The 10,284-nt window shown below is 38.6% G+C and overlaps 1 protein-coding gene across 1 annotated transcript in view; it reads right to left on the bottom strand.

Moving 5' to 3' along the window:
• Positions 1 to 8,881, bottom strand: part of Hasp (Hig-anchoring scaffold protein) — a 90,235-nt gene extending 81,354 nt beyond the window's left edge. Inside the window, exon 1 of the mRNA XM_065218589.1 lies at positions 8,353 to 8,881. Within this exon, the coding sequence (XP_065074661.1) occupies positions 8,353 to 8,413 (61 nt within the window). The 5' untranslated portion in view covers positions 8,414 to 8,881. The remainder of the gene's footprint in view (positions 1 to 8,352) is intronic.
• Positions 8,882 to 10,284: the final 1,403 nt, after the last annotated feature.

The raw sequence follows: 10,284 nt of genomic DNA on the forward strand, positions 1-10,284 counted from the left end.
TTTCGGTTTTCTTAAATTTAAGATGGTGTATTTCGGTTAAAGAAAAAATAAAGTATTTTGGAGATGGAAATGACATGCAAATTGCCAAAAACTCTACTATGGGCCTATTCAAATATTACGTGACGCAAGAGGGGATGGAGGTAGTCTGGAAATGTGTTAACCACCATGCATTAGGTATAGTAAAAGTGCGTGACAAGGTGGTAGGGGGTATTCAAAAATCCACTTTTTTGCGTTACATAATATTTGAACGGGCCTCTATATGGATATTTTTAAATGATAATGATATGTTGAGGTGAATTAGCCGACGAGCTAAAAATATCACAAATAAAGCTTTAAAAACAAAACTTCCGGTTGTCTCGGTTGACAAATTCTCTTCAATATGGGTATTTACAGAACAGAAACTATGAGTATAAATCGAAAATTAATGACTCGTTATATTCAAAATCCATGAAGTAGGTTTCCGGTATTCGAAAAATTGTCCAGTATCCTATAATATGGATTGGATGTATTGGAAAGAGAGATGACATGTAGAGGCCAGAAATCAATTATTGACACCAAATAAGCATCCAAAATGATGGCTTCCTGTTTCTAAACTCTAAGATGGAGACAGCCGATTTTTGAAAAAAAAACTGATAAATATTCAACCACCTCACACAAATTATTAATTTAAATGGAAGAAATTAAGTTCAGCTGAATCGAAATCAATCTATGCATTAAAAGGGGTTTGAATATAATTCCCGTCCTACTAAACACTTAACCTCTCTTTTTCGAACGGATATGAACACAAAACTTGTGTGATTATACTAAAGATGGCTTCCAAATTTATTTACCCATCTGTACGTACGACTGGATTTGATAAAGAGCCACAAATTATTGAGATATTGTAAGAAATCTAACACTGCTTCTTGGTTGCAAATTCGTTCTACGAGTTTCAATTCCGTCCTAACGCATTGAAACGCCATTGGTTTTTCTAGGTTTTTCTTCGTTCTACGAAGCAAAACCGAAAAAAGGGGGGAAGGTGACTGTCAAATACGAACAATCGTCGCCTAGCTCGCATAACTGGTTTTAAACGACAACAAACAAGAATGGTTTGTTGATGTTTGGAACCAAATTCACATATGGAAAATCCATGAGTGTAAGCAGGTGAGGCCCAGTGAATTTGTCGTCTCTTGCGTTCTCCGTCTGTTGAAATGGGTGACAGAGTTTGACGTCACACTCTTTCAACTATTTAAACAGCGGTAGAACGAAAGAGACGACAAATTCGCCCCTGAGAAAAAAAAAATCATTTGCTACACGGTAAGAAAAAAGTACGCAACGGCCAGTTCACTTTTACCTTCTTTTGACCAGTTTGTCTCCTTTTCTCCTTCGTTCAATGTTTGTTATTCTCACTCATCCTCAACGAACTTTCTATCGCACACCATCTGGCTTCCGTGTGTGTAACGCTGATGACGTCATAATCTACATGATCATTAAAGGCATCGAGGGCTGCTATCCTGCTATGCTCTACAACTGTTGTTGAATCGTTCTGCTGATAGATGCACATTGGTGTTGACGTTAAGCATTCACAAATGCAACATAATATCGTTTCATCGCAAGCTCAACCCGATTACGTACGATTAGGGACGGTGCATAAATGACGGAGCATTTTAGGATGACCAGCCATGAGGAAAATACGCTGCAAGGGGGAGAGGGTCTAAAGTTGGTGCCTTACCTAACGTAAATAAACCTTTAACGTTTGATTACGTTTCATGAAGCCTTAGCTTTGGCTCCTTTCTCCCTTGTAGCGTATTTTTCTACATTGCTGGTCACCCTAAAATGCTACGTTATGTATGCATCTTTCCTTATTCGATTAATGATCAGTCCCTTGAACGTGTTCTTCAAGTTCGTGATCTTGGCGTCATCCTAGATTCAGTACTGGCCTTCCGATTGCAAACAACAATATTATCTGTAAAGCCACCCGACAGCTAGAATAAATAATGAACAAAATATCCTGCTAATTTAACGATCCTCTTTGCCTCCAGTCTCTGTACTGTGCGATCGACTTTGGAATCAAACTCTGTAGTATGGTGCCCAGCCAAGCAGGCAACTTGGACTGCTAGGATCGTAGCAGATCAGAAAAAAAATTTAGATATGCCCTACGACGCCTCTTTTGCACTATGAGGATACTCCATGACAAGCTTTGTATTAGTGTGTGCCTACATTAATCATTAAATTTCATCTTGAGATCCTCAAATCTTCTAGGTTCTCCATAATGTCCTGGAGTTAAGATCCTGATATTTTACAGATTCAATGTGGTTTGATAGTACGTTTCTGATATATTCTACTGATCACCAGAGCTACATATATACAGCTTTATGATAACAAGCGCATCTTAGAATGCTTACAACAAGATATTTAAAGCAATCCAAATTATTCTGGAGCTAAGATCTTGCAGTTCTACAGGTTCAATACAGTCTTGAACAATGTATTGAAAATCTGTGTGAGTCCGTTAAGCTCAAGACATCCTCCTGACAACATACGCATCATGGAATGGAATCATTAAAATATTTATTGCTCTCCAAAGTACACATTGGATTGGCATCAATAAGATTATTAATACTCTCCAAACTATTCTGGAGCAAAGATCTTGAAGTTCTACAGACCCAATGAAAGCCTTGAACAATGTAATGAAAATCTGTATGAGTCCATGAAGCTCAAGAGAGCCTCTTGACAACACGCACATCATGGAATGGTATCAAAAAGGTATTCTATGCTTGGTAAACCATTCTGGAGTTTTATATTGAAGTTCTACAGTCTTGAACAATGTCCTGAAAATCTGTATATGAGTCTGTGAAGTTCAAGAGAACCTATTGACAACATGCACATCATCGAATGGTTTCATTAATATATATAATGCTCTCCAAACTATTCTGGATCTTGAAGTTCTACAGGCTGAATGTCCTGAAAATCTGAATGAGTCCATGATGCTCAAGAAAGCCTCTTGGTAAAATGTACATCATCAACTGTTCTGGAGATCTTAAAGTTCTACAGACCTAATGAAGCCTTTATAATGTCTTGAAAATATGTATGAGCCCAAGAAGTTCCAGAGAGCCTTTTGACAACATGCACATCATCGAATGGTTTCAATAACATATTTATGTTATGAAGAGCTTTGAGTGGGTTGGTTTATTTCCTTTTAATTCCGTTATAATTGCTTATCTTTTGACAGATACGCGTATTTCGTCTACTACTTGCAGACTTCATCAGTGCCAAGTACTCAAGTGGTGTACGGCATTCCAGGTCCTTGAAATCGGATCAACCAGTTTCAGTTGTTGAAAACGGATTTCATCGACCATCATTCCTAATCTTTTTGGCAACTCACTAGGTAAGCTGTCTTCAATCTGATCAATCCTTCTTGTTCGCTGCGCACATCTTCGTCTTGTTCCAGTCGGGTCGCTACCAAGAACCATTTTTATTCGGTCTTATCCAACATTGTTACGATGTGTCCAGCCCACTGTAGTCGCCTGATTTGTGCATTCGATCTAAATCTCTTAACTTACAAACCTGCTGCAATGCTACTTAATGATTCAATTATTTTCTACAGTGATTCAACAATTTTTGAGCTAAATCAAAAATTTTCAAAATTTGTTTAATTTTTTTAGAATTGAGACCAAATCAGAAACGATTTAGAAAATTCCTTATTGAAGTGCCACTTTTCAAAGCACATTAAGAACTGAGTCTGAACTTTTTTGAAGTGAGTTCAAACTTTCGAACAAGTTATCCACATTTTTCTGAAGTGATCCAACATATCCCGAACCCTAGCTTTAAAGAATTGGTTTTAAATTTCTGGAGTGAGGCCACATTAGCTCATTTAATGCCATTCCTAAATGAATCCAAGGTTGTCTGTGTTGATTCAACTTTTTTCCGAACTGAATCCAAACTTCTTAGAACGGGTGTTTCCTAAATGATTCCCAGATTTTTTGTTAACTGCTTTGGCATTTGGCTAGGACACAATCTTGTTTAGGTCATCTAGCTTTCCTTTTTTTCTTGATTTGTTTTCCATCGATCTTGTTTTCCGTACTGAGCACCAATGCTACCGACGCCATGGAGGCAGCTCCCACACCTGGACTCTACCTATCGACCCATCAACTCATGAACCGGGGAAAACGGCTTTTCTTCACTTCCGAAGGAAGGCGTGATCAAAGATGTTATGCCTCAGAACATCCCGGCGGCGCCGACTGGGATTGAACCCAGGCCTGCTGGGGTGAGAGGTAATCACACTTACCACTACACCCCCGGCCCCGCTATCTAGCTTTCCTAAAAGTGTAGAAAGTTCCCCGGCCCCTCTATCTAGCTTTCCTAAAAGTGTAGAAAGTTTTCCGAAGTGAACCGACACTTTTTTGACCTTAAATTTTCCAAACGGAGTCCAACCTTTTCTGAAGGGAGTCCAAAGTTTTCTGTTGAGTGATTGGATTATATTTAATGGTAATCTGAGCTTTCCTGAAGTGGTTTAACTAACTTTTAACGTAGATTCCGCTCCTCTAGACCCCTTCCTCGTTCTTATGAGACTCACATCCTTTGAAAATTTGGCTGAGATTTTAAAGAATGGACCTTGTGTGTGTTCAGGCCTGATGGTGGATTTTTTTAAGCAAGCACAATTGTTGAGAAAACTGGGTTTACATCCACAAAAGTACGGTTTCTTGATCAGCCAACTTGGATTTTGGCTCCGACCTTTGAAAAACAGGCTTGGATTTTATAGAATAGACCTTCGTGAGTTCCTACGTGATGGTAGATTTTTTTGAAGCCAGGTTGGATTTCAGTTCTATCGTTTGAAATTTGTGCTTGGATTTTATAGAATGGAACTTGCTGAATCCATACGTGAAGGACGAATCTGGTAAAAATTAACAAAAGTAGGTACTTTCATAGAAATTTGATATTTCTGTTTTGTTGAACTGAATTTTGGCTCCTGTCTTTGAAAAATAGGCTTGCATTTTATAGAATAACACTTTCTGAATCCATACGTGAGGGTTGAATTTCTCAATTTTTGAGAAAACCGAGTTCACAAAAGTACGTATTTTCATAGAAACTTTGATTTCTTGTTCTGCAAAGTTGAATTTTTTATACGTCCTTTGAAAAAGAGGCTTAGTTTTTATAGAATAGACCTTGCTGAATCCATATGTGATGGTACATTTTTTGAAACATGCACAATTTTCATAAAAAATTGTGTTTCCTGTTCAGCCGAGTTGAATTTCTTCTCCTTTCTTTGAAAATATGTGGGATTTTATAGAATTGCTGAATCCATACGTATTTTCAAAGAAATTTGGGTTTTCGGTTCTGCGAAATTGCATTCCGGCTCATATCTTCAAAAAATAAGCTTGTATTTTATTGACTGGGCCTTGCTGAATCCATACTTGAAGTATGAACCGGGTTAATATTCACAAAAGTACGTATTTTCATAGAAATTTGATATTTCTGTTCTGCTGAACTGAATTCCGGCTTTTATTTTATAGAATCGATCTTACTAGTCTGAATCCATACGTGATGGTTCAACCGGGTTTGTAATTCTAAAATTTTTTTTTTTTTTTATAAATTTGAGTTTCCTTATCTGCTAAGTTGGATTTTGATACCGTCCTTTGAAAGTTTTACTTAAATTTTATAGAATGGACATTGCTGAATTCATACGTGATGATTTTTTTGTAAGCACACACAAAGCTAGCTTTAAATTATAAAAGTACTTATTTTTGTAAAAAAAAATGGTTTTAATGTTTAGATTGATTTTGGCTCCTTCCATTGGCTCCTGTTATGCATTAGTTTCGAAAATCACGGCTTCAAAGAAGTATAAGGCTGACACGAAGGCTAAGAAGTAATGTAAACGTTTGAAATATACGGTTTAGATGCGATGTAAAACGAATTTTGAATGTTTTTTTTTTTTGTTTTTTTTTTTATTTCCCCCCCCCCCTGCCTTGACTGGAGCTTCGAGTGACAAAAGAAAAACTTGTGATTTGTTCTAGCTCAATTATTTAAAAAATTAAACTAGGAAAACTGCTGAATTTTCAGACTACCCTAACACGTAAAGGGCCGCTCTAATGGCGAAACAAAAATATGGGTCTAATATTTTTGATAAGGAACAAAACTATCAATTGCTACGAAATTCTTAGATTCACTCGAACTGTTTTTTTATGGAATTATATATAGTTTTTATTGAAATTTGGTAACTTTCTCGGGGGCACTGAAATATGGCCAGGATGATCATCGAGTTACCGAGGACTCTCAAATGGGTTCTACTGGGTGAACAATTTGAGCATGAATCATCAGTACATCATTACATCAACGGAAAACAAAACGAGTTGAATGACGAGCAGGAGCTACCCCAACGAAATCCGGAATAGCTCTTAAGGACAAGATTGTTAGAAGCCACACATGAACGCTATCATGGTTGATTTTACAAGGCAAATTGTGGATTCTATCAATCATGTCCTTAACAGATTTGAAAAACTGACATGCTTCCCGACAAAATGTAATTTGGATTGCAGAAAATAATCATCAAATGATTTTTTAACCACTTATTGAAATTTGAAATCTACCAGATCAAGACATTGGGTACGCAAAGGTTTAAAAATAAATTGTCCTACTGGTCTACTAGGTGTTGTGTGTTGACTGTTGTCGACTATTTGTGTCAAGTGACACAAGTGCTAAATTTGTGCAACCAATATTTGAAGACTGTGTCAACCATAAAAAAAAGCATTATAGTTTGTCATCCAAGTGTATCCGGGGCATAACAAGGATATATTCTGGATCTTCATTTCCTATGAAGCAGACAACAGACAGATAATAATCTTGTTGTGAATTAGCAAGGTTACATTTTTTGTATAAGTTTCTTTCTGAAACACTGCTCTAAACATGAAGTTCTATAAGCAGTGGTTTGAATCCAGAAATTTAAATATTATTTTGAACTTACAATTTGATGTAGAAACGTCGTTCTTATTAAATCTGCTAAAGGAAACGTCATATTGTGTCACATAACGGCCAAGCTATGCCTTACAGTATCTAGCACATGGTTATCCAATGTCTGGAATCAGTGGAACATATTTTACATATATATTACCATGATCATTATGGATGAACATAAGCTTGTAGAGTTTTAAGTTCGGTGTCGTGGGTTATTTATGTGGATGTTCTAGATCTTGCTGATGGCCAGCTCGTGACCAACCAAGATCCAGTTCTATTTCACTATCCAAAATTCGCAAATTTACCTCGAGTCCTATTTACAGTGCTTTATGTTCTATTTCATGACAGCCACAATTACGGATTTTTCTGAAGGCCGGATCGTAGCTATTCAAGGTCCGCAATCGGATCACAACCTCAAATTCACACGTTTTCCACGAACCCTATTGATTTAATACAAATCAAACCGTTTCGTAATGTGGCCAATTTACCGGATGTTTGCTTGATTATGACAATTCATTGTTCAAATTTAGTATACAATTATAATTTTACAAATTTCATTGATTCAGCAAATTGTACTAATCGAAATATTTCATGTCTCGATTTTACGAACATTTCAAAAACCGCGTAAAATCGGAATATACCTGTATCACTACACAGCAGTTAAGCACAAGCCTAAGCAAAGCCTTTCAGTAGCATTCCTCATATCGTAAAGTAGCTTTCAACCGGCTCCATTATCCATCATCCGTCACCAACATCCATGAACTAGAAACACTATTTCCTACATTTTCACTTTCATCTCTCACACACAGCTCACCCTTGGGAATCACGTGCAAGGGCGCAGGCAAACAAAAGCAACAACTAGGTAACTGAAGCTGCACATTCAATAGCATAATTTCCCTTTTCCTGCAGAAGATGCTCCCATTACTTCACATTTTCACACAGTGCACAAGCGCATTGACATGTCGTTGGATGCTTATGGATGGTCTCGTTTCCTCGCTGTTCATCGTCATCGGCGTCATTGCCGTCGGTCGCCGGCATCCGTAGCATAAAAGAAGGAAACCTGCGGTGACAGTGAAAACCCCGTCAAGTGTTCTTCCTCGACAAATCGATGAAACCAACAAAAAAAAGGCTGCTGCGAGAACTGGAAACCCATGAAAATCCTGTTCTCTCGTTTTCGTTCCTTAGCAGCATTTCTTAGGAATCAAAACAAAAACATTGCAAAATCAGCTGTCCGGTGCGTCCTAAACGGCACGGAAGTCTACATCGTACGCGCATCACATGGTTCCCGAACGCCGAGGATGGCACGAACGGAACATAAACATCCCATTCCTTCGACACGAATGGCACACAATCCACCCACCACCCACCAGGAGATTTCACCACCCCCAAAAACACCACTTCCGATATCGACGAAAAAAGGCTCACCCGTTTTAACCAATATGGCTGACAGGAGCAACCAGCAGAGGAGATTTTTCTTCAGCATCATTTTTCCACCAAGTGCAGCACTTCTACACTTTGAATTTTATCAAATTCCAGCAGAGCACTGATTCCTCTACTGAATACACACCATGTCACACTAGTAGCACTTTTAGAACAGCACTTTTGCAAAGTGGCAACTTTTCTGCTTTTCCGCAGCAGAGAGCGTGAAAAACGTGTCCTCCCACTAGCACGGTCAGAACGTATCTCCTGTTCTTGGATTTTCTCGCCGACCCTTCTCGCAGAGGAGCCCGCACGACAACGATGACGGTATCAATGATGACGATGACGAACGATGCACACAGCCTCACTTTATGGCGTTATGGAACGTTTGTATCCAGGACCCAAAAAAAAACCGAGGAACACTCAAGGACGAATCCCGAAACACCGCGCGCGCGAGCTGAAGACAGAGTAGGAGATATTTGCACACTTATTTCACCATTTTCGCGATCTTCCACGGGTTTTAATGTATTCACTTCTTATATTCTAGCTTTCGCGTTAGCATACTACTGGCCGGTGAGACTAACAGACAACAACTGACTGGGTGCCAACTTGAGCGTGCTATCAGCACCTAGATCCCACCGATTCACCGCCAGGAATCTCTCTGTACGGGGTACGCTTTCAAGTCATTCGTATATTTTGAGAATGTCTCAACAAGTCTCGACAGCGATGTCAATACGAAATAAGATTTCGGTTCCTAATTAGCTTGGAAATTAATATTTTATTAAATAATCATGTATTTTAATATAATTTACAGATCATAAATTTCTTAGAACTTTAAATGACGCCTAAAATTGGGATTTTAAAATTAGGATTTTGATGTAAATATTAACTCCTCGAGCATCACACTGTTTTTCAAAATGATGCACCATACAGCAAGGCAAGTTGAAGCGGTTTATTCAAAGTTGATCTTTCTGAAAAAAAAAATTAAATAAGATAGTTTAGTGAAAGCGTCTTCTACATAAATGTTGAATTATCATCAAGAGTGATAAAACTCACATTTGTATTGGAATACATTTGTGATTTGCAATAGGTAGGTAAACTATTCAACTTCCAGCTCCTCACTGTCCTTTAAATTTGTATTGCGGTCACGCAAACAAGTAAAAAAATTGAACGGATTTGGTTTATGACCTGCATTTGCGGGAGAACTAGAAAGTTTGTATGGGAAAATGCATGGGAAACGGAACGACAGATTTTGCACCAAACCTCATGGTAATTTTTCCCCAGGGGTGCATATTACCCCAGAGGCCCTTACTGCTGTAGGTATGCGCGAACCACTAACTTTAAAGTAAAAATAAGAACTTTTGCACAGAAGTCGAATCGATTTGAGGTCTTCGACAAAGTGCGAAAGTGTGTCAGCGAACTAGATGAGCTAAAGAGAAGTGCATGAGTACATCTCCGTGTAGACAACGGCACCTCGAACCTGAACGTGGACAAGTTGACAGCAACGTTAGCAAGGGCTTATGATACAACCATGCCTAGGGAACTGGAGTCAAAGAACAGACGGTGCCCAGTTGACTGGTGGAATGAGGCACTCAGCGCCCTCCGTAATAATTGTCTCAGAGCCAGAAGACGCATTCAAAGAACCAGAACCAGAAGACAGAGTTGAACGGGAAAGGGATACGGTGGATGCAATCCGGACAGTGGTCGAGAGAACTGAGAAGTCGTCGAAAAAAAAACGGAGTGGAAATCGATATTGGACCGTGATAACGACAGACATTCAGAACGCATTCAAGATGGGAAACTTTCCCCGAAGCGTTGCACAGAATGAGGGTATCTGACTACCTTTGCAGAATTCTTATAAACCACTTCAAAAGGCCCACAAGAATCCACACACCAAATTCTAATTTTTTTTTTCTTTGGTTTGTTTTTTCCGTCGAT

The sequence above is a fragment of the Ochlerotatus camptorhynchus genome, unplaced genomic scaffold (genome assembly GCF_037179485.1).
Source record: "Ochlerotatus camptorhynchus isolate MF236.1 unplaced genomic scaffold, CSIRO-AGI_Acam_v1.1 ptg000090l, whole genome shotgun sequence".
Lineage (NCBI taxonomy): Eukaryota > Metazoa > Arthropoda > Insecta > Diptera > Culicidae > Ochlerotatus > Ochlerotatus camptorhynchus.